Source organism: Trifolium pratense, linkage group LG7 (assembly GCF_020283565.1).
Source record: "Trifolium pratense cultivar HEN17-A07 linkage group LG7, ARS_RC_1.1, whole genome shotgun sequence".
NCBI lineage: Eukaryota > Viridiplantae > Streptophyta > Magnoliopsida > Fabales > Fabaceae > Trifolium > Trifolium pratense.
In genome coordinates this window covers 9056000-9081804 of record NC_060065.1, presented here as the reverse complement: position 1 = coordinate 9081804, position 25805 = coordinate 9056000, and the positions used below count along the sequence as shown (strand labels likewise).

The following is a 25805-nucleotide window of genomic DNA, read 5'->3' as shown; positions in this document are numbered from 1 at the left end:
ACTTATAATTTTGTAGGACTGTTGTTAGGGTCGACAAGAAAGATAACAATGAAACATGAACAAAATAAATATTTTTAATTGTCTATTAGTAAAAAGACTTAATTAGTAAAATGGTCCCTTAAAGATATTTTTGGTTTCACATTGGTCCCTTAAAGAAACAAATGTCTGAATAGGTCCTTAAAGAAAAAAAGGTCTGAATAGGTCCCTTAAAGACATTTCCGTTAATCAGTTTGGTCCCTAAAAGAAAGTCCAAATAGGACCAAACTAATTAACGGATATGCCTTTAAGGGACCTATTCGAACCTTTTTTCTTTAAGGACCTATTCAGACCTTTTTTTCACTAACCTATCCCAAACCCCTCGCCGCCACATCTCTACCACAAATTCAAACCGCCACGATGTATACAGTGACGGAGCCAGAACTTTTGAGCGGTGGGGGCACTATATATTCCCCACTATATATAAATTTTTCATATTAAATATAAAAATAACTTTTCATTTTTTAATCGTCGTTTATATTGCATAAGTTGTTTTTTACGATGCTTTATATTCTCAAAACGTTTATATTTTTTTCACTATCAATAAAAATATTTCTCTCTAACAATGGAGTTTCCACTATTATTAACACAAATTCAAACTCACAAAATATATAATAGGCCGAATGTACCCAAAGATCCATTAAGTTTCGCATTTTTTACAGTTATGTCCCTTGAGCTAATTTTTTAGGTAACAACCGAATCCTTTCAATTTTTTAGATGACAAATAGGTTCATTACATTTCTAACTTGTTGCATTGTTATCCTTCCAATTAACCTTCTTACCTTGTTGCACTATGCATATGGCCATTAACGTTGACTTCCACAATGGTGAATATTTTGATGAAAAAGACACATATGTTATAGGAGATTAACGGGAACAGTAACGGTGCGCAACAAGTTTTTGTAACAGAAGACTTAAAGGATAAAAATGCAACAAATTAAAAATTTAAAGGACATATCTATTACCTAAAAAGCTTAAAGAACTTAACTATTACAAATGAGACAACATCCCCATTTTTCCTTTTTGATTTTCTTATTGGACAGTAGGGACCAATGAGACTATCCAAAAGAGTGGCCTGAGACGATTAATCAACATGTTTGTAATAAGCATCTAGACAACGTTGCAAAGGCTAATAAATCTCAATTTCTAAAAGGTTGCAGGAGAGTAAACTTTAGGAAAAAGAGCTATAAAAGTAGGGCTAATGCGGCTAATGCCACGCTCGACCACTTTTACAAATGGTCCACCGTGGACAAGTGATATACTGAATATGAATTTTACGAAATTCACTGTTGGATTGAAAGTTTATATCGTATAAATCATCCATAAATTTTTTTAAATTTTTTGAAAATCATTTGATATGTTATTGAGACCCATCAAGATTTACGTTATTTAATAAACCGTTAATCTTGATGTGTCTCAATAACATATCAAATGATTTTAAATTTTTCTAAATTTTTCTATGGATGATCTATATGATATAAACTTTCAATCCAACGGTAGATTTTGTAAAATTTATATTCGTTATAATAGTATTCATAACTGGTTCACCATGGACCACTTGATGAAGTGATTCATATTAGAATTTACCATAAAGTAGATAGCAGGATCATAGTGTTCAAAAGCAGAGACATCATTAATAAGATAGTTTATTTTTTACTTACAATGAGATAGTTAAATATATTTTTAATATTCACCAAAAAATAAAAATAATTTTTTAGAATTTAGTTAATAATATTGCTTTTTATGTTTTTCTTGAATATAATTGGTCAATAATAATTTTTTAGAATTTAGTTAATTATATTCCTTGAAAAGTTTGAATGCACGAATTGGATGCATTATCGTTTTTTTAACCTCTTATTTTCGGAATTTAGTGAGGTATGGTGCCCAATAAACAAAATTGAATGTCTTGTAATTTTTTATATTAATTTATATTAAAATAAATATCTTTTTAAATGTATTTTGCCTACGAGGTACCAATATCCAACTAAACATCATGACACAAAAAGAACCTATTTTTTTTATAAGGAGGGACTATCATTTTGATTTAGATTTAGTAATTTGTCTAGTTACAAAGCTAAATAAAAAGAGGGGAAAAAAACAAAAAAGGGAAAGGAAACTTAGATTTAGTAATTTTTCCATTTAGATCTAGTAATTATAAAATTTTCTTTTGGGGGGAATTTGGTTACACTCTTTTTTTTTTAAATAGAAAGTTTGTGAATTGCTTGCCATTTTTTTCTATAGAAGAAAATTGATCACACTTAGATTTGGTAAGTATTTAAATAAATACTATTATTATTATTATTATTAATATTTTTAATAATAAAAAAATATTCATTTGTGGTGCACGCGTTTTCAAATATTACATGTCTTTTGAGTCCTACCTCGTTCTTTGGTTGGTGTCTAACAAAGAACATAGTTTCGTCACCGCTTATTTTCAACATTGTTTTCTCACAATTTACCTTTTCGATACTTTTCACAACCGATTCACTTTCTTTTAAAATCTGTGTCGTGTTTTTTTCATCTGAGTTAGCTTCTATACGCAACAACAACAACAACAACAACAAAAGAAAAATGAGAAAGAGGAAATTCAGCTGCTTTAAGGATCATAGAAGAGTTATGTGGCTTGTGATGTTTTGTTTTTTGTTACAGAGTTTTGGTTTGTGCTGTTCTTTGAATGATGAAGGTAAGGGATTTTATAGTTTTTGTGGAGTTTTGGTTAATTTGTCGGTGGAATGAAACAAAAGCTGAAAAGTGTGTTCTGTTTTTTTGCAGGTAAAGCACTTTTGAAGTTCAAGCAAGGAATTTTGAGTGATCCTTTTGATGCTTTGTCAAATTGGGTTGATGATGAATTTGGTGTTGACCCTTGTAATTGGTTTGGAGTTGAATGTTCAGATGGAAGAGTTGTGGTATTGTAAGTGCTGATTTTGTGATTTGTTTTTGTAAGATTGAATGAATTATTGTGATTTCCTGATCTGTTTAATTTGGGGATAGAATCATAGAAAGGAAGAAATGAATAAGGGGCTTGTTTGGATTGACTTATTTGAGCTTATCTACTAGCATAACCACTTTTGAGGTTGTTTGGTAGAGCTTATGGGAACAGCTTATGACATGTCCATAATCAGTTTTCAGCTTATTTTTATAAGTTCTCCAGGATAGGTTATAAAAACAGCTTATATGAAAAGTTGTTTGACTTGTATATAAACACTTATATGATAAGAACTTATGCTAAAAGCGTTTAATGAAGTTGTTTAGACAAACAGGACCTAAATCGTTTCTCCTCGCACTAGCCCACCTTCAAATGTATGGTTTCGGATAGTAATATGGTGCCGAAATGGTTATAAGCGGGACACCCCTTTTAAGGCTAACCACCTAGGTCCAAATCTAGATTCTAATAGTACAAATTTTGAAGACCGATCTTGTGTTACATCAAATCTTGATAGTATTAGTAGCATGCTTCCTACTTTTATTGTTATTAAATCTTAAACCAGTGTTGGAATGTTTAATCATGAGAAAATATTTTGTTGCTCAGGACGTTGAAAGACCTTTGTCTTGAAGGAAATCTGGCGCATGAGCTTGGGAGCCTTGTTCACATAAAGTCGATGTAAGTAATTGTATGATTGTTTATGGTGGCTACTTAATAATTTCAATTTCTCATTAATGTTCAATTGTCTAATAGCATTGTGACAAATATTTCGTGCAGAGTTTTGCGGAATAATTCTTTTCACGGAATCATTCCCGAAGGAATTGTACGCTTGAAGGAATTGGAGGTTTTGGATTTGGGATACAACAACTTCAGCGGACCATTACCTAAAGATATTGGGAGTAATATCTCATTATCAATCCTGTAGGATAATACTCTTTGAACAGTTCAATTTTCATTGTTTTTACTTTTGTTTGCTACTACGAAGCTGAGTCCATAGTTGCAAATTTCTTTGAACAATTCAATTTTCATCTTTGAACTTCTTTGAACAATTCAAATTTCTTTTTATTGCAGTTTGCTGGACAACAATGATCTTCTTTGTGGTTTCTCGCATGAAGTTAGTGAATTGGTGATGATTTCTGAATCTCAAGTAGATGAAAACCAGCTAATTAGTGGCGGAAAATTGCCAGGTTGTACAGGAAGATCTACCAAATGGTACGCCGTTAAGCATTTCAATTGAGTGTTCGCTTGGTCTCGATATTCTAAGTTTTGTCCATTGTATTCCATTATATACCATAATCTGAACTCTTATGTCATTCTTTTTTTAAGGCACAATCGCAAAAGTAAAAAAGGTCTTCGAAGGCTACTGCAATCCGGTTCTCTTCCTCCTCCTAACCGGGTAGCTGATCTTCCTCCTCCTTCTCCTTCTCCTTCTCCATCTCCATCTCCATCTCCATCTCCATCTCCATCTCCATCCCCATCCCCATCTCCTTCACCTTCCCCGTCTGCCTCAAAAACACCACCAATAGTGCCGAAGCCGGCTTCCCCCAGTCGAAATGATTCTGATTCTCCTTCTGCCTTGCCTGCACCACAATTGAAAAAGACCTCATCAAAGAATCACATTCCTATTGTGGCTGGAATTGTGGGTGGTGCTGTATTTATTCTCATTTCAATCATTGTCGTATATCTCTTCAAAACCAACAAGGTAGCGACCGTTAAACCATGGGCTACAGGATTAAGTGGACAGCTTCAGAAGGCATTTGTGACAGGTAAATCTAAGCATTTATTTATTATTCTAAATATAAGATTCCTGCCGTTGTACATGTATAACGGAGTTTTATGTTTTCAGGTGTGCCGAAGCTAAAAAGATCAGAACTTGTAGCGGCATGCGAAGATTTTAGTAATGTAATTGGTACTTCACCCATTGGTCAAGTGTTCAAAGGGACTCTATCCAGCGGTGTCGAAATAGCTGTGGCCTCTGTTACCACGACATCATTGAAAGATTGGTCAAAGACTTCAGAAGTCCAATTTCGTAAGAAGGTATTATTATCATGAAAAATTAACCGAATTATTTGTAGATTTTCAATTCATCAATGGTATTGAAATTAATATTTTAAGCAATTATTGATTCAGATAGATACATTATCAAAGATGAACCACAAGAATTTCGTAAATCTTATTGGATATTGCGAAGAAGACGAGCCTTTCACCAGAATGGTGGTTTTTGAATATGCCCCAAATGGAACACTCTTTGAGCATTTACACAGTGAGTACCTATCATTTTATTGTTACTATTATTTAGTTGTGTTTATGCTCTTTTTTCTTACTCCTTTCGATGTTTAATTTGGAAACCGGCTAATGTGTTTGATCTTGATGGAAATTGCAGTAAAAGAAGCTGAGCATTTGGATTGGGGAACAAGACTTAGAGTTGCAATTGGCACGGCTTACTGCCTGCAACATATGCACCAGTTGGATCCTCCTTTCGCCCACAGCGACCTAAATTCTTCATCTGTCCAACTCACTGACGACTACGCTGCCAAAATCTCGGACTTGAGTTTCTTGAGCGAAATAACTTCAGATGATACAAAAGCTGCTGCTAAGAAACACAACGAGCCGACATTAGCAAGTAACCTTTACAGCTTCGGCATTATATTACTAGAAATTGTAACAGGCCGTGTTCCTTATTCGATGGATAAAGATGGCACACTTGAAGAGTGGGCTTCACGCTATCTACAAGGGAACCAGCCTCTCAAGGAAATAGTAGATCCAACACTAGCATCCTTCCAAGAAGAACAATTAGTACAAATCGGTGCATTGATTAAATCTTGTACCAATGCTGATCAAGAACAAAGACCAACAATAAAACAAGTTTGTGAGAGATTAAGAGAGATAACAAAAATAAGTCCCGAAGCAGCTGTTCCTAAACTTTCACCACTTTGGTGGGCAGAACTCGAGATTGCTTCTTTTGATGCCAGCTGAAATCGCGAAATGAGATTGTAAGTACGGAGTTTGTATCATTCTCATCCTTTTTTTTCGTCGGTGATGGCGCTGAAAAGGTACTCACCTGTAAGTTGATACATCTTGTATCTATTATAGGGGAGTGAAAAACTCACATGTACATATAAAGGGAGATAAAAAAACTATTTTTTCGTGTGCTTCGTTTGATTATGGTTTATGGAATTGCACCAACAAAAGGGTGTCAAATATTAGTTAATTTCAAATGTGTTATCAGTTATTTCGGTTGGTTAAACATATATTTTTATTATATTTCTTACTACTAGTAATACTTCCATCTATTTCTTTCACCACTTTGCAAATGTGTTATCTTTCGAATTTGGATTGACTGCAGTTAGAAATTCACGCAGTTAGTAACCATTGAATCGAGTTTAGATGGTTCAAATTTAGACCATCTCATCACGATCCAACGACTATTGATGTTAACTGCGTGAATGCGTGAAATTGCTTAACTGCGTGAATGCGTGAAATTGCTGATTGCAGACAATTGAAGTCCCTATCTTTCACTATACTACAATGTGTTCTTAGCAACAAATAATTCAACAATCATAGTCCTGCTGATGTGTCTCATGTGACAAGGTTGCAAGGTGGGAAATTTGAATGTTTAATAATGTTACTAAGGGATAAAGTCAAAGTCTTCTGCAGGGCTTTGTAGAAAATGGCATCTACAAAATGCCAAGCTGTAAGATGTTAGATTCAATGGACGGCAGGAAATTTACATGACAAGATCATAGTTGAATATTATGGTTTTGTTTTGTCCATTAATATATTGGCTCTTTTATTTTTATTTTTTCTATTAATTATTTTATTGTTATGATGGAGGCTCTTTGTTATAAACGCCAGTTGCTTTTACAATACGACAGTTACTTGACCCAACATCTTGCAAAATTCTTCCCATTATTATTACTCTAGAAAGGAAAAATCAACCAGCTCAAGGAAGACCGAGTCAAAATGTTTGATATATTCTAAGTTTTTTATTTAAAATTATATGTTGTCATTATTATGATTTGGATTGCTTGCATTTCTAGATAAAGTTTTATAATATACTCTCCTATCATAACATCATCAATTATTCAATTAATCTAAAAAATGCAGTTTTGCTTATATTGTGACCGGGGGAGTATAAATTTTACACAATTGTCTATTTTATTTTACTATACCTATTGATCTCCCTCTTAGGCTTTGTCTGTTTGGTTGTTGGGAGGAAAAGAGAGAGGAGTATTAAGGAGGGAAGGGGAGAATTTTCATGAGGGAGTGAGATGAAAATGTTAGAGGAATTTTTTTTTTATTTAATTTATATATACCGTCAATATAAAGTTATTTTATACATGCGTCTAATAATATATTAACACATTATGTATTGACAGTGTTGTGTTTAAAAACACATAACGTGACAACACATCATTGACATGTATGTATAAAATAAATTTATATTATCCGTGCATAGAAATTGATCTATTTTATTCAACATCCTTCTTTTTTTCAATATTTAATTCAAAATACTTTAAATCCCTCCCCCGGACATTGAATATAGTGAAAATTAAATCTCATGCAAGGTACCAATCGTTAGTTGGTTCAGTGGTGATTGTCGTTGAATTTGGTAGGGAGGACCGCGGTTCGATCCCCCGCAACTGCAATCAGGAGGGGGCTGGAACCACTTGATGTCAGAACTAACCCCCGAAGCAGATTCAACCGGTGGTGAAAAAAAAAAACTCATGCAAGGTGAGGAGACTATTCACCGTTCTTTTTCCTTTTACTAATTCTTTTATCACCAAAACTCCTCATTTTACCTCTAGATTCTTAAAAGAAAACGTTGAAGAAACAATATTATGATATAGCAAAATGGTTAAATGCGAATATGTGATTGATCTTGTATAAAATATATTTGGTCTATATTATTAAAAAAACTAAATTGTATTTTTGACCCCCTAATTTTTTACAAACTTGCCATTTTGGCTCTTTAACTTTCAAAATAACAATTTTGGTTTATAATAACTTTCACAAACTTGCTATTTTGACCCCTGACCAAGTCAACACACATGTGACAAGTGACTCACATGACACGCCAACATGTCTTGTCACATGGACAATGACACACATGTCACGTCAGCATATGTAGCAAGACATGCTATTAAAGTTGGGGGGCTAAAATCGTAAGTTTGTGAAAGTTATGAGAGGCTAAATGTACTGTTGTTAAATTTATGGGGCCAAAATCATAAATTTTTAAAAGTTAGGGATCAAAAGTACAATTTAGCCTTGTAAAAAAAATTGTACCAAAAAAACAACGATTTTAAGATATTATACAAATTTTGTTAAAAATGATATTCTGCAGATGAAATGTATGCGTTATATTATATGCCACATTATTATAAGTCCATTGCTGACTTTACTTAACCGTAATATGATACTATAATGACTGATTAACAGAACAATCATATTCAAAGGATTATAAAGAAAACTTTAAAATTCACAATGTTAAAATCAAAGTTCGTCAGTTTTTTTGAAAAGATTAAAGTTCAAAGCAGTTATATATTTTTATCTTAATTAACTAACACTAATAGTGCGGTTATCTCTTAAAAAAAAATAAGAGACTGGACATGACAATTTCAGCTGTACTATGTTTGATCCTAAATTGTTTCAAGTACCGGACAAACTAAAAGCCAATGAATAGAACAAAAACATGAAAATAACTTTTACGCTGTAATTATGTTATAAGTTGAGTTGACTGGTTCTACTTTCTACTATGTAAAATATTTATTTTAATTAACAAATCGTTAGTTGGTTTGGTGGTGATTGATGCTGAACTTGGTAGGGAGGACCGTGGTTCGATCCCCCGCAACTGCGATCGGGAGGAGGCTGAAATCACTTGAGTCAAGAACTGACCTCCAAACCAGATTCAACTGGTGGTGAAAAACTAAAAAAAAAAAAAATATATTTATTTTAATTAAATCAAATGATAAAACTAACTCATGTTTGGTTAAATCCTTTTTGAGGAAAATATAACTCATGTTTGGTTCGTTAGACATCAATTTGAAAATAACACTATTATTTTATTCCACCAATTTGCTAGCATGATGCTACTGCTCTGTCTACTTGTAAATAGACTTCGTATAAAAATATTACTTTGGCAAACAACTGCAAAATAAATAATAGAGTTGTAAATAATGTACTAAAAAACACGAGAGTTGTAAATAAAATTTTAATGCACTGTCAAATTGTGAATTAAGAGGGGTTGTAGTTTAAGGTGTTGATAGTAAACTCTGATACGGAGGACAGTAGAATTAAGGGGGTGGTAGAAAGGCGTCGGTGTGGTGGAAATATATGATTAGTATTTGAGAGGGTGTTTGGTTTAAAGTGTGGGACAATAGTTTGAAGATAATATTAGTAGAAAAGTGTATAATTGTAAAAATATTTTCTTTTGGAAAGACAAGTGGTTGGTAGGAGAGCCTCTTTGTGTAAAATATACTACTTATAGGATAATATTTATATTTTAGATTTATTGAGCTTTCAATATATATATATATATATATATATATATATATAGGGGAGGGATCAAATTACACCGGTGTAACATTTGAGTAATGTTACACCACTCAATAACGCTTTAACGAATACAAATTTTACAAAATCGACCGTCGGATTGAAAGCTTATATCGTATAGATCATCCATGTTAAATTTTACAAAAATCTAAAATCGTTTGATATGTTTTTTAGATAGATCAAGATTAACGGTATTCAATAAAAACGCATAAACCATTAATTTTGATCTATCTAAAAAACATATCAAACGATTTTAGAATTTTATAAAATTTAACATAGATGATCTAGACGATATAAGCTTTCAATCCAACGGTGAATTTTGTAAAATTTGTATTCGTTGAAGCGTTATTGAGCGGTGTAACATTACTCAAATGTTACACCGGTGTAATTTGATCCCTCCCCATATATATATATATATATATATATATATATATATATATATATATATATATATATATATATATATATATATATATGGGTTATGCTATAACACACCCACTCAAAATGTAGAAGGAGTATTTTAGCATGATACACCTTGTTTAGTTGGACAAAAATACTCATCAATTTCTTTCTTAAAATAATCTAAAGTGATAAGTATTATTGTAATTCAATATATATATATATATATATATATATAGATCAAATGCATTAAAAACTCAATAAATTTAAAAAAACAAACTTTCTCTTATATTAAGAATCGGAATTAATTGTCTTTGTTTAAGAATATTTTGGTAGGGGAGATATTTAGGTTGGGGGTGATACGCTAAGAGTGTGTTTGGATGAGGGAATTTTTTGAGGTAAAGTAATGTTTTGAGGAAATTCAAATGATTTGAGATGAATTCCATTGTTTGGATGAAAATTTGAAGAATTTTCAAAATGATTGAAATTTATGAAGTATTTTGTTCAAGTTTAATTTAGAGAATTTCAAAATAACACCTAAAACCAAAGAATTTGAAATTCCTTCTTCTCCATAAACTTTTAAAAATTACTAATTGATCGTAAAACCTAAAATTAGCCGAAAAACTTAAAATCTACGATAAACGCTAAATCGGCCGAAAATCCAAAAAATCGGCAGAAAAAACCTAAAATCGGCCAAAAGCCCCAAAAATCGACTATAAACACTAAAAACGGCCGAAAACTCAAAAAATCGGCAGAAAAACCTAAAATCGGCCAAAATTTCAAAAATCGTCAATAAACCCTAAAATCGGCTGAAAATCCAAAAAATCGGCCGAAAAACCAAAAATCGACCGAAAACCCAAAAAATCGGCCGAAAAACTAAAATCGGCCAAAATCAAAAAAATCGACTATAAATCCTAAAATTGGCCGGAAACCCGAAAAATCGGCAAAAAAACCTAAAATCGGCCAAAATTCAAAAAATCGACTATAAACCCTAAAATCGGCTGAAAACCCAAAAAATCGGCCGAAAACCCAAAAAATCGGCTGAAAACCTAAAATCGGCAAAAATCCAAAAAATCGACTATAAACCCTAAAATCGGGCGGAAACCCGAAAAATTGGCAAAAAAACCTAAAATCGACTATAAATCCTAAAATCGACCGAAAACCCAAAAAATCGGCCGAAAAACCAAAAATCGACCGAAAACTCAAAATCGGCCAACATCCAAAAAATCGGCCGAAGAATCTAAAATCGTCCCTAAACCCAAAAAACTCGGCGGAAAACCTAAAATCGATCAAAAATCCTGAAATCGGCTATAAACCCCAAAATCGGCCGAAAAACCTAAAATCGACTATAAACCCATTTTTCAGCCGATATTAGGGTTTTAATCGATTTTTGGATTTTTCGCCGATTTTAGGTTTTTCGGTCGATTTTTTGGGTTTAGGGTCGATTTTTGGGTTTTCGATTAATTTTTTGGGTTTTCAGCCGATTTTAGAGTTTATAGTTGATTTTAGGGCTTTTGGTCGATTTTAGGTTTTTCAGCCAATTTTGTGTTTACTGTCGATTTTAGGATTTTTGGCCGATTTAAGGTTTTTCGGCCAATTTTTTCGGAATATCGGCCGATTTTATGGTTTTCGGCCGATTTTAGGTTTTTCGGTCGATTTTATGGTTTATAGTCGATTTTAGGTTTTCAGCCGATTTATGGTTTTTGACCGATTTTTTCGGTTTTTCGGCCAATTTTTGGGTTTAGGGTCGATTTTATTAAAATAAATAAAATTAAATGAAGGAAATTCAATTACATTACCCAAACAAATAATTTTATAATTGATGGAATTTCAACATTTTATCCAAACACTGGAATTTGAAAATCAAGGGAATTCAATTGAATCAATTAAATTGCTTAGTATTTAAAATCCCTTAAATTTCTAGAATCCTTCATCCAAATACACTCTTAAGGTTTGGTCTGTATAATGTCAATCATTTGTCCCATATAAATCTAAATAAATAAATTCATGCTCAGTGAATTGGTGTATATGCTTCTTGTAATTGGAATAAATATATATGCCTTGTGTTTGCTTATATATTTATGCTAGTGATATTTGAATGGCTATATATGTCGATATTTTGTGGTTGCTACTTTCTTACTATATGTCGATATGTTTGTTTCGGTATGTGTATTACTATATTTTGTGGTTGCTACTTTCTTACACAACTCGTTGAAAATAAGAAGTGAAATACAAACAAATAAATAGAAGTTTTGTGAGTAATTAAGTTCCTTGTGTTGGTTTGTCGGTGGTGTATTTAGTGTTGAAAGAAAATAATTTTCTCACAATCGAGACATGCATCATATAGAACATGTATAGTGAAGTCTGTGTGGTATGTCTTTGTGGTTAGTTAGATGCTTTTCGGGCAGAGCCTTTGTGGCTAGATGGACGCTTTTCGGGCCTTAGTGGCAAGAGCCTTTGTGGCTAGTTTGACGCTTTTCGGACCTTTGTGGCAGTTTATGTTAGAATATTTTCCAATATTATGTGGGCTGCAATCAATTGTGAGTTTTAGTTTTAATAAAAACGGGTTGATGTTGTTGTGATCCATTTGATGATGCTTAAGCCCGATAATTGTGATCAGTAATAATGGGCTTGAACACTAATTCTGATTTGTGTAGAAACAAAGTGTAGGCCCAACTCTAGAGTCCATGATGGGTGGTACCAGGGTTGTGATCTTATATAAGATTGGCTAGGTCCCCTTTGCCGTCACGTACAAACACAGTAAGCTCATTTGTTGTCTTCCCCATCAAAGACCTCAAAGACTGGAGCATGTGATCAAGCAGAGGAAGACCTTGTCTAATATATCGATGTTTTCGATATTGGTGCGCTTTCAGTAAACATGATTGTCGATTCAAGTAAGTGTGTTCTAATTTCATATAATATATCGATCTCTAATTATTAATTATTACATGTGGTATCAGAGCCTATTATTATATGAATTAGAACCCTAATTTCAATTGATTAGAATCCATGTTTGATTATGTCATCAATTCGATTGTTTTTCGAATCGGAATTGGTTGAATCTATTTTGGCATATTATTGTATTAATGAATCGTGGATCAAAATTCATGTTTTCTTTTTTAATCGGTCGCCCAATTTCTATATTTTTCCCACTAAAAAGAATCATGCATATTAAAACCAAAATCAAAGACATATGATTTTGTTAATTTTAATTTTATTACCGATTCTCGATTCTATATCAATGGATTGATAACTATTAAAACCCATGTTAAATTGATAACATGCATTGTGCTTTATAGTTTGCGGTCTTCTTTTATATACACACCGTTTGGCTTTGGTTTTGTAAGCTGATAATCATGGTTTTGCAGACTTCTGTTTTAGTTTTGGCCAATCTGTGTGATAATTAATTTTCTAGTATTTGTTTGAGGTTTTGGCTATTCACATGTTTTCTTCAAAGAGTTTATTTATTTACCTTTTGTTTGGCATATTTCCTCAACTGTTACTTATTACCTGATACTGTTGTTCAATTCAATTGTACAACAAGAAACATGTGCATCGTTTACATGATTAATTATTGGAACAATTAATTGGAACATTTAAAATTGCCAATGTTTTGCAAACTGATAAAATGATAATGAATCATTCTTGGGATTAATAAAGTGAGACCCCAAATTTGTGTTTGTTCCAAGTTTTGCAAACTGCCCTGTTAGTGGGTTTATTCTTCCTGATAGCCTTTTGGCTTAATTTTATCTTCTATACATATATGACTTAGCTATCATATTGGTTTTATGTTTGCTGCCAATTTTATAATATTGGTTTTGGCTAATTCAGGGTACGTATATATATTTTTATGGATATTAGTCGATTGAGTAAAGGTGCACCATACATTGTTAATTAAACCGGCCAATCCTAGAATAATGTTGAATTCATCAATCAATCGTATATATGATCAATATTTGCTAGATGCATGAAAGTACTGTTTGCAATTTATTTCAAAAGACCTTATTTGTGTATTTCTAGCTACTTAGCATTTATTTTAACTGAGTTGACAATGCTTTAAATTGGTATGGAGATTTTCTCGTTGTATTTCAAGCATAATTACAGGAAATTGTAGCATAACGATGGCCATACTGTGACTTTGAATCAAAACCGTCATGAGGCATTTTCAAATTGGTTCTCTGTTTTCTCGGTGAAAGAGTAGACATGATCAGGTTGTGTACTTCACCTATTATTTGATATTGGAATAGAGATGACACCGTCATAGATCTTATGATAATCGTAAAGTCATAAAAGCTCATTGATTCTATTTGTAAGGATGAAAATGTCACAATATTCGAGGTTAGTGATGCAATTATTTATCCTCGTGTGATATATTACTTGACATGTTCATTGTGTGATAGAGAAAATAGTTGAATATTTGATTAAATATTTTTAAAAATCTTGGATTTATAATTCAACTATAATTCTCAATCAAGTAGGAGAGTTTTACATGTTAACTATTTATAAATGTTTGTTGAGACTTAAATTGAGGAAATATTGTCTTATGATATTTATAATAGTTCGGGACTATTTGTTTTATATATATCCTCAATTGATTTAAAATTGAAGTCTCTTATTTTTCCGCTGCATAAATTATGTATTTATTATATTGAGTTGACTGTTTCAGAGTAATGATCTCTTATGAGTTGACTGTTTAACAGTAATGATCTCTCTCCCCAACTAAAGACATATAGTTATATGTGAAAACTTTTAATTATTGATTCCTATGCAAGAGATTTCGTGTGTTGGTATAGGCCGTTACCACCAAAGTGGGACCGCTTATATTGATTGATGAGATTTTCTTTGTAGTTTGAGGAATGGTTTTAATTATAACATGTAATTTTCTGCCCAAAGGTGATTATTATATGTTACGATTAAAAATTAATTTGAGATGAAGTTATTGGAGGATGTATTGATCAGAGGAATTTGTCTGCCTAAAGGTGACAAATTTCAAAGTTCAATGTATACTCATTGATTAACTTATCTGAGGTTTTGACTGAGGATTTGACCTTAGTTTGTACATTCTGCCCAAAGGTGATTGTACTATTATATTGGCCTCTTATGATAATACTAATGCATTCTGGTTTTGATTCAAAAATGAATTTCTCCACGCATAATTATGTTTCCATTGAAATGTTGAATATCTTAAATTATAAGAAATGGAAGCAAGACTTGGAGTTTCTTTAAAAATTGTGAAGGAACATTTGGATAAGTGGGAGTTTTAATATACCACTTGATTGGTGGGAGATAACTTATATTCTTTTGACATGCTTGATTAGTGGGAGTTTGAATTTTATATTAACTCCTTTTATAAATTTGAAATTATTTGAATTATAAAAATATTTGAGCTCAGTGTTGTTGGGATCACTATGCCGGTGATCAACACTATTTTGGAGCTGAGGCATTATATAAATAAATATTATAGCTCAGTGTTGTTGGGATCACTATGCCGGTAATCAACACTATTTTGGAGCTGAGGCATTATGTGAAAACATAAATAAATAAGCTCAGTGTTGTCGGGATCACTTAGCCGGTGATCAACACTATTTTGGAGCTGAGGCATTATGATATCTTAAGAACCATGTAATTTCTCTGGCTTTGAGGCATTTGAGAGAAATTATGTCTAAAATATCGGAGCTCGATGTTGATTAGATCATTATACTGCAGTAGTCAACATTGTTTTGGAGCTTGGACTTGTGGTATCTTATGGACCATATAATTTCTCTGGCTTTAATGCATTTGAGAGAAATTGAGGACTGACGAAGAAAATGATAGTATGGTTGAGATCACAAACATATCATTTTCTCGCTACACTCTACACGAATGACTAATCGACGGAGTTTGGTGGTATTTGTAACTATGGAAGGTATTGTATCAATAACGATATAATTGCCGCCATGATTCGATATCATTTAACTTTTGTTGGATGGAGTCTTAATTAGATGTTGCATCTTGGGATCATTGTGGCCACATTAAAATATGTTATCAACCCGAGAGTCGTTTTCAAAATGTTTTCTCAAATTAAAAATATACAATTGATTTCGCCCAAGTGGGAGAATGTTAGAATATTTTCCAATATTATGTGGGCTGCAATCAATTGTGAGTTTTAGTTTTAATAAAAACGGGTTGATGTTGTTGTGATCCATTTGATGATGCTTAAGCCCGATAATTGTGATCAGTAATAATGGGCTTGAACACTAATTCTGATTTGTGTAGAAACAAAGTGTAGGCCCAACTCTAGAGTCCATGATGGGTGGTACCAGGGTTGTGATCTTATATAAGATTGGCTAGGTCCCCTTTGCCGTCACGTACAAACACAGTAAGCTCATTTGTTGTCTTCCCCATCAAAGACCTCAAAGACTGGAGCATGTGATCAAGCAGAGGAAGACCTTGTCTAATATATCGATGTTTTCGATATTGGTGCGCTTTCAGTAAACATGATTGTCGATTCAAGTAAGTGTGTTCTAATTTCATATAATATATCGATCTCTAATTATTAATTATTACAGTTTATCCCATTGGAATGAGTTCTCTTATCCGGATCATGAGTCTTGCATAGCATTGCATATGATATTGGACAAACAAAAAGTTTTTGGAAAATAAATTAATCATATTTGTTTTGAAAATCTTTCTTATGGTGAAGTGTTTTATTATTGTTTTATGTCATTTTTCTTATGGTGAGTATGAGTCAATATGGATAAGTAAATTGACCCTTATATTATATATGGTTGTAGGTATCAGAGGATATGAAGTTGATTTGTTGCTTGTACGTGCGTGGGGAAAAACAAATTAAATCTGGGTTTTTTTGCAAATTAAGTATTTTATGTAATAATTAGATCATATTTTTCTTCCGTTGAAAATTTTTAAACTGTTGCTCATTTTTTACTCAGATTAGATATCTATAAATTTTATTTCAAATATCTTGATAACTATTTCAGTTATAAAAAAAATAAAAATTCGGGTTGTTAGACCCTATTATAATATTTATTATTATTATTATAAAGACATTATATCTTTTTTTGAAAAAGTTAAATTAGCCCACCCAAATTGGCGCCAAAGAGAATCGAACCTCATACCTCAAGAGGAGCACACTCTCAGGTCCCAAGCCAATACCAATGCACCAACCCAAGTGGGTTTAAAGACATTATATCTTGCATAATTATAAATAGGCTCAATTAGTATATTGGTCCCTTAAAGATATTTTATGTTTCACATTGATCCCTTAAACAAAAAAAGGTCTGAATTGGTCCCTTAAAGATACACCCGTTAGCTAGGAAGCACCGACACCTCTATGATTAGGCGTGTCGCGGTGTCCGACACGTGTCGGTGTCCGACACTCGTATGACACTCGTCCGACACGTGTCGGATAGCTCATATCGGTGTCGGAAAAAATTCAATTTTTTCTTTAGTTTGACACTCCTTTGATCGGTGTCCGACACCTGTAAGACACTCGGATGACACGTGTCTGACAAGTGTCCCAAAAAATAATTATTTTTTCTTTGCTTATACTCTCTTTAGGCACATATTAGACATATCTACAAGAGTTAAAGATGTGTAGAAACAACAATATTGATCAATGTGGGATTGAAGACATTACATTTTGATTACGATATTTTTAGTTTTTTCGATCGTAGATGGATAAATAAAGGTAAAATACTATCATATCTTGTTTTAAAATTTTTTTAAAATATAACTTGCTCAAATTAGATTTACATGTATATATTTTGATTATCAATTTATATGTTTTATAAATATGTAGCGGTGTCGGTGTCCTATATTTTTTATATTAGCGGTGTCGTGGTGTCCGTGTCCATGTCGCGGTGTCCGTGTCGGAGTCCGTGCTTCATAGCCCGTTAGTCATAATGGTCATTTCCGTTATCCTTTAACTCTAAATGTCTTAGGTGAACCAATATTATAAATGGTCCACCATAGACCTCATTAATTTTTTAATTTTAACCATTTGATTTTTGTATTAAAAAAACACCATTGGATCCTTCAAGTGCATTGTATCTAATTGTGAACTAGTAACACTTAATATTATTTAACTATTCTTCATCTTCTTCGCTCCCCTTCTTCACAATCTTCATTGAACAATTTCATATCTTCAAACATCAAAACCCAGAAAGAAAAGAAAGAAAGTAAAAATGTCTCAAATCAAATTCTTCTAAAAAATTTCAAATTGGGTTACTAATCGAAGAAGGAGAAGAATATGTGATGAATCATATTTTGATTTGGGATCAATTTTTGTATCTAGGATTCAAATTCAATTTTCTTTCTTGTAAAAAATAATAATTAAATTTTGTTTCCTTTGACCAAAAGAAACTCGTTTCCTATAATTATATTTTGGAGATCTGGAACAATACAAATGCAAGCTTATGAAGATCTGGAAAAATTCATTTCCTGTAGTTAGGTTTTGAAAAAGAATTTTGTTAAGATGAGTTTGAATGGATCCGGAATCCGAGTGACTATTTGTTACGTTGAGATTTTGAAGATCTGGAAGAATTTTGAAGATCCGGGTGAATTTGATTTTGAAGATCTAGAAGAATTTGATTTGAGATTCATTGTAATGTCTTCTTGTGCCAAACGCAGTTCGTAATCTGTTATTGCTAACTTTTCTTCGGCTTCTTCTTTGTTTTGTAGTAGTGTTTGAGGATCTGCCACTATAACAATGCAATTGCAATTGATTAAATGATATTCATTTTTGAAGTGTGTATTTTGAGTTTGTTTGAAGATTTGAAAATTTTGTTGTTCAAGTTTAAGAAAATGTTGATGAAGATGAAGAAAAAGTGAAGGGAGAAGATGAAGGAAGGAAAACAAAATTGAACGTTGGTGGTACATCATTTGTAACAGCGGACTTGTGCAAAACTAACCATTGTTAAAAAAATTGACGGAAATGACCATTATGACTAACAGATGTATCTTTAAGGACCAATCCAGACTTTTTTTTTAAAAGGGACCATTGTAAAACTTAAAATATCTTTAAGGGACCAATAGACTAATTAAGCCTTATAAATATAGCTTGTGAAGTTTTACAATGATTTCACGCTGCAAAAGTCACGTTGTGTGTTGCACCGCCGCAATGACTGCATTTGCAACAACCGCAACCGTTACCGCATCCGCGACAGTAACCACAATTTAAAACCTTGATGACTAGGATCCCTCTTACCACTACATTTTCCCTATTTAGCTTTTATTAAACTAACGTTAACTCTAATTACTATATTTCTTCTAATAATTAAAGTTGAGTCGTTACATTTCTCTTGTGAAAAATTTGATATATATTATCGACGATAAAAGCATGCATGTATCAATATGATAGTGAAAAAGTGACTTTTTTGTCTTTAAAAGACTTGCAGAGTTGTGTATCTACATTTATAGCTATATAATTAGAGCTAAGTACTTGGGAAACCCCTTAATTAAACATGAATAGGATGTATTTACGGTAACCAAATCTCAGTTGATCGATAAAAGATAAGATAATTGTAACATAATTTAAGTGATTTTGAGTTGTCTTGTTCTTATAAGCGCCACTGTAAATGTAATCAAGTCAGTTCTAATTCATAGATTAATCACTATTTCTAAGGTTTCCTAAATGTATGTATTACATTTGAGACACATTTAGTGAGAGGAGTTAGTGAGTTTCAAATGATTGTGAAGATGTTATTCGGTTGTTATGATGCAGTCAGTACATCATAGTCTGATTAACATCAAATGGTTACAATGTAGATTTCAATTCAATTTTAATATTTTAAAATATAAAATTTGGTCTTTAAATATAAACAGACCGATTTCGATCGAACGGCCGTGATTTCATTGAAGATTTCTCCGGCACTCGGAGATACCTTTCTCATACTCCTCTCGAGTTATTTTAATACATAATGAATCTCCCTTGATCATGGGGGAGGGAGTTGACTATCTTAGACCTCACACGAATCATGCAACACCCGAGTGAAAGATTTCATCTACGTTGTCTTCTTCGGTGATGGCTTGACCAATGTTGCAGCCACCATGCAAGGCCACGTTGCCATCGAATCGGTGCTAAAAACACGCAAACAGACAAACATAATTGCACGCTACGTACTGGTAGTTTGCGTATGCCACTAATCAATCGACCTTACACCTACCTACGTGTTGGACTGTTGGAGCGGTGTTTGTGTGTGTTGGCTTGCGTGAGTGAATCGATGGTTGGTGTTTACGGCTGTGGTGGAATTGAATGAATTGAGAACGATGACTCTGTAACTCGGTGGAATTGGAATTTATGATCAAGTTGGATACGAAATTATGTGCCCTACAAAACCAAAGCCAATCGCCTCAATCTTATACTCCCTCTAGTCTTTAGATTCATGATGGAAGTGATGTATCTAGACAATAATATAGTTTAAATACATAAATTTTACAATGAATCCAAAAAGTGAAATGTTTCTTATATATAGGACACGAGGGAGTAATATTTTAAAAAAGCATATATTTAAACATTATACCCTTTATTACAATTTACAAATTAGTCTAGCAAGTCAAATATAAAATTAATGCATGTTTTTGAATTATTTAAAGTTTAATGGTTTTACCTTATTTGTTCAAAATCACCATTTAATTTTAATTCTATGGATGCATTTTTAAATGTCATTTTAGAATAACAAGACCAAATTAACAAAGTGTATTTTTACACTTTATTTTCCTATTATACCTTTATTTTAATCCACCAATAAATTCTTATTTTTATGCACACTCTTTATCTTTCCAATAAATTTAATATATTATGTAAAAAAAAACAATATTTTAATATGTTATGTACCAAAAAAAATAAAAAAATAAACAAACTTTAGTTTTTTAAATATATAGCAATAATTATTTTTATTGTAAAAGATAAGAGTAATTGACAATGAGTATAATTGATAAATCATACCCTTAAAATATCAAAAGGACAGTTAAATAGGAACGTTCAATTTGACGTCAAAAGACACTTAAAAAGAAATTGAGGAAATAATTAAATAAAAAATATATATCAACTAGCAATAGTTAAATAAAAATTAATATTTTGTTTCAAAAAATGAATAAATAAATAAAAAGTAATATTTTATTAAGATATTATTCAACCATTCTAATTTATTGACTGCATTGACTTTACCGTTTTCTTTGGTACAAGACTTTCAATTGCAGTAAATTCAAATTTGTATCGGGTCCTTCAGATTTAGGTTACATGCAATAACTGTTTTGCATCCGAGAGTTTGACTACTGCACGTATGTTAACGCACAATTTTGATCATTAATATCTTTAATTGTCTATTAGTAAAAATTATAAAAACTTGATATTTTGAAAATACTCATCGATCAAAACAAATCAAACAAAATCTTATATGTCAATATTTATATCTATATATTATTAAAAAAATATGGTCAAAGCAAGATATGTGAATTTGTCATTTAGTCAAAATAACTCTTATATTTTGAGACGGACGGAAGTATTTTGGTATAGCAAGGAAATATACATATGTACATGGAGAAATGTGGCCTTCACGTATATTTATTAAATATTATATTAAGTATGAAATACATTGTCCACATAATGGAATGCACGTTGATTCTCATTCCTCACTACCAAAAATACCAATGAGATATCATATGCCATATATACCAATCTATCAAATGTTTTTCTTCAACTACTAAGCCTTGTCTCAACCTCTTTCTCCTCCCTTAAACCCTTGAGGAAAATGGCTAACACTTACTTCACCATCATTTCTCTCTTGCTTCTCCTTGTGGCCTTCTCTTATACACAAACTAGTGAAGCTATTCCATACAAAACAGAAAAGAAAATAGATGTGGTTGTTGAAACTACAGTCTACTGTCAAAGCTGTGAACATTCAGGAACTTGGTCTCTAATTGGAGCCAAACCAATTCCTTCAGCCAAAGTAAGCATCACCTGCAAAACACATAGAGGCCATGTTAGTTACTACAAAGTGTTTGAAACTGACAAAAATGGTTACCTCTATGCACCATTAGAAGGGTTCAAGATGCAGGATTATATACTAGATCATCCACTTCACGCTTGCTTCGTGAAGCCGGTTTGGTCTCCTCTTGAGGGTTGCAGTCTTCTCGCGAATGTTAATTATGGTTTGAATGGTTCTCCACTTCGTTATGAGAACAAGAGATTGCATGGAAGTAAGTATCAGGCTGTTATATATGCTGCTGGTCCCTTGGCTTTCCATCCTCCTGACTGCTCAAAGACTCATTACTAATGCCTTAAACAATTATGAATTACGCTTCATAAACCATTGAGATTCATACTATTATTACCTTGTTGCTATAATTTGTCTCTTTATTAAGTTTTCAATCTTAAACTGTATCTTATGTTATGTATTTTTGGTATACTGGTTCACAAATTGTAATGTTACCCCTGATAATTTAATTTATGTTTTTAATGAGTTTTTGACTGTTCTATATCTAGTTTCAAGTACCATAAGCACATAAAGTTTGTAAAAGCCATGAGCTTTTCAAGAAAAAAAAAAAATGAAACTTCTCATTTGATTACACCACATAAAATCAAGACAATTCTGCTTACAAATTAGAATTGGCACTCAACAAACACTCTGGTCCTACCCTAATGGGTTGGCTTAATGACACTACACTAGGCATGCATTGCTCAAATGTGTACAAGATATTATTCTCAAGTGAGGTCTCTCGCTCGAACCCTGTGAAAAACAATTTCCACATAAAAAGGGGGTGATTTGGTACAACAAACCTTGGACTAGTTTCTCAAAGGAGGAAACATTTGGATATTCATCCACAAAAACAGTTGTACCTAAAAAACCAAAGGCATAACAAAAACACTTGTACCTAAAAATCCAAAGGCATATTAAACATCTTGTTAATGTCATCCATGGCTTCTTTTGTGTGGAGAGTTGGCTCAAATAAATCTGATCCCTTCGACTTTGCTAGCGGTTTTGGTAGTGGAGGACGTTGTTTCTGTTGAAGGTCGTCGTCATCATCATCAGCAAGGATTGAAAACCCACCACCAAAGTCCTTTCCGCTATTGTTCTCCGGTGCTTTCTCCTGCTTCACTGATCTTTTTTTCCTAACAAAATCTATTGGCTTCCCAAACATGCTATTTATGTCATTCATTGCTTCCTTCATGTTGATTGTGGGGTCTACTAAGCCGTGGTGACAAGCATTCTCCACCTTTGGTTCATCCAAAATGGCAGAACCAACAAATCTGCGAACAACTGTATCCTCTCTGAACTTTGAATTACCACACCTTTGTGCATCCATATCCCTGGATTTCTCAGAACAAACATCCTTAGGTCGGGGAAAAACAAAGCCATTTGTTTTTGGAGCTGATGAAGTAGAACCTTCGGAACATCCTTCATCATCAATATATATCTGGAGTGACTCTTGTTGAGGTTTTCTAGCTTCAGTCCTTTGCTGAAGCGATAAGGAACCACTTGGTTTAATTTCATTGTCCAAGTTTTCATCAACAAAAACTTCAAAGTTGTTCTGTGTACTGAGACTTTCTTTCGAATTGTTTTTATGCGATTTCCTAGCCAAAGGAACAGTCTCTAATGGCTCACTAAACATGCTGTTAATGGCATTCATGGCCTCCTTCATATTTATCGTAGGATCAACTAGTCCATGATGGCATGCATTTTCTGCTTCTGACTTTCCATCCATGGCAGTGTCAACAAACTTGTTGATTACAACTGTATGATCACCTCGAAATCTCTTGTTGTCATCATTCTTAGCCTTTACGCGTCTATCAGCAGCTTTCATTTCCTAATGTTGTGTGACAATTTTTTCAAATTAGCTACACTAAATGCACCAAGTACCAAACAATAATAACAAATAGATGCCAAAACCAACATATAATTGACACAAAGGAAAAAACTAGTTACTACCTGAATTTTTTTCTTGCGTTTCATGCGTTGAAGAAATTGTTCATAAGATTTCTGCAACTCATCGACAGGTTCTGCAAGGCTATTCAACAGTAGGGGCAAGGTAAACATGACTTGAGTAGATTTTGGAATAAAAAAAGCATCCCATACCAAATCAAAGAACTAGATAGTCATTTTCTATGCTAAAATCCTAAATTGAAAACGATGCATGCACCAAGTTTCAAGCATAATCTAATGAAAATTCGGCGCAAGTTTTATTAACCCTATTTTCTGAAAACAAGCATCAAACAGAATGATAAATTGAATAGGATGCAGAACTAGAGCATATAACTTACTTCTTAACTCCCATATGATACATTTTCTCAGCTTCATCATAATTCTTACTCTTCTCATAGTAAAGAGCATATGCTTGATAGAATTGACATCGTTTTGTTCCGATTTGATTAACCTCCATAGTTCTCAGCAATGCACTTGGATCATCCACAAAATCCATCTACAAATTAGAAGGCAAAAAAAAATAAACAAAATAAACAAAATCACTAAAAATTTCATTATCCCTTTATTTTCAACCTAATCAAAAAGTTCTAAATCCAACATGATAACACCAAAAAATTGAACTTTATTAATAATTTCCCAAAACCCATTTTTGCAAAATTCTTTTTTTCAAAAGGGGGTGATTCTGATTCAATTACCAAGTGGAGCCAAACACGAAGATAACGCATATCGTTTTTGTAACGTCGATCCAGCTCAAATGTTTGGGTGCATTTCCGCAAGAAGTCGGGTAATTTTTCCTTGAGGGTTTTTGAGGGAAGATTGTCCTTAATCTTTCGGATTCCTCTGCAGTGTTCAAAATGAGTGAGTATTGAAAAACCTGAATTACAGAAAAAGAGAGAGAGATAGATGTGGATTACCGGAGCCAAGGAAGAAGAGGGTCTTTTCCGGTGTAAGTGTTGATATCTGAGAATATAGAAGATATGAGTTCTTCAACGTTCGCCATTTCGGAATGGAATCGGCGGTGGTTGCCGTCGCAGTGACACGGTGGTTCTGATTTGAATTTGTGTGAGCGCCTAATGCAATTCTCTTTAAAATGAGTTTTTGATTATAATTTTTTTACGTTTTAGTTTTTTTTTTTTAACGTCCAGATTGGCCCATTTTAGGCCCAAATGCAATAGAAATAACATTTTAGTTTGAGAGTTTTTCTTTTCGCGTCCATATCCCCCTACGCTTTCAATTTTATCACTCACTATTTAACTAGCGAGTATGTAGAAGCATAATTTTATGTAAAATATTGTTCACTAGATATCCAACAAACTGAGTTCGCATTTTAAAATGAGAACCTGGACGGTGGTCAGAATTCATGGTCTTGGACGGTCACCAATTTTGATTGGCCGCCAGAGCGGCTGTTGCATGCCTTCGACCAATCACATGCAACCAAAAATTCTATAAATTGAAACCTTTCTTTTATCTCATTATTATCATTCTCATTTCTCTTCTCTCATTTATTCTCTAATTTCTTGCATTTTTGTATTTTTGTTATTTTAGACATAAACGGACACATAACCCGTCGTCAATTAGTCATAAAGTTTGGCCGCTTTTGCATTTTTTGGGGGGGGGATTGATGAGAACATTTTGGGTTTTTCTACACATCACATCACATATTACTTTTCTATTTGAGTGTTTCTTCTTTCAAACTTCTCACATACTTCAAGCTCTTCTCCTTTTCTCCTTCAACGGTCTCCTTCACCAAAACGCCTCTTCTCCTTCAGCATTCTCCTTCACCAAATCAACTACTTTGTTTTTGTTTCCTTTCTCCAAATCGACTGCTCCTCTCCTCTTCTTACAAGGTTTGTTCTTTTCACAACAAAAGAAAATTCCCTTTCTCAAACCTGAGGTGCTCCCCTTTCTCAAAAACTTTTTTCTTTCTCAAAACATATGTGCTATGTGTTCCTTCCTCTTTGTTTCTATTCATA

The 25805-nt window shown here is 32.9% G+C and overlaps 3 protein-coding genes across 4 annotated transcripts; 2 read left to right on the top strand and 1 right to left on the bottom strand.

Annotated features, from left to right (window-relative positions):
• Positions 1-2345: 2345 nt before the first annotated feature.
• Positions 2346-6170, top strand: LOC123894806 (probable inactive receptor-like protein kinase At3g56050). 2 transcript variants are annotated; one of them, XM_045944881.1, is made up of 10 exons: positions 2396-2719; positions 2809-2947; positions 3566-3637; positions 3737-3880; positions 4031-4171; positions 4286-4382; positions 4419-4725; positions 4806-4996; positions 5090-5222; positions 5343-6170. In XM_045944881.1, the coding sequence occupies exons 1-10, from the start codon at positions 2608-2610 to the stop codon at positions 5933-5935; spliced, it is 1929 nt and encodes a 642-aa protein (XP_045800837.1). In that variant the 5' UTR covers positions 2396-2607; the 3' UTR covers positions 5936-6170. The 2 variants fall into 2 exon arrangements, with proteins under 2 accessions (XP_045800836.1, XP_045800837.1); XM_045944880.1 differs by having other exon boundaries at positions 2346-2719; positions 4286-4725.
• Positions 6171-21660: 15490 nt separating this feature from the next.
• On the top strand, positions 21661-22197 carry LOC123895799 (non-classical arabinogalactan protein 30). The gene has a single exon (XM_045946284.1). It carries the CDS (start codon positions 21661-21663, stop codon positions 22183-22185), a length of 525 nt encoding a protein of 174 aa, XP_045802240.1. The 3' UTR covers positions 22186-22197.
• On the bottom strand, positions 22061-24962 carry LOC123894805. Its single transcript, XM_045944879.1, has 5 exons — positions 24747-24962; positions 24528-24672; positions 24171-24328; positions 23839-23917; positions 22061-23716 (listed from the first exon to the last, which is right to left on the bottom strand). The coding sequence occupies exons 1-5, from the start codon at positions 24830-24832 to the stop codon at positions 22784-22786; spliced, it is 1401 nt and encodes a 466-aa protein (XP_045800835.1). The 5' UTR covers positions 24833-24962; the 3' UTR covers positions 22061-22783.
• Between the last annotated feature and the right edge of the window lie 843 nt (positions 24963-25805).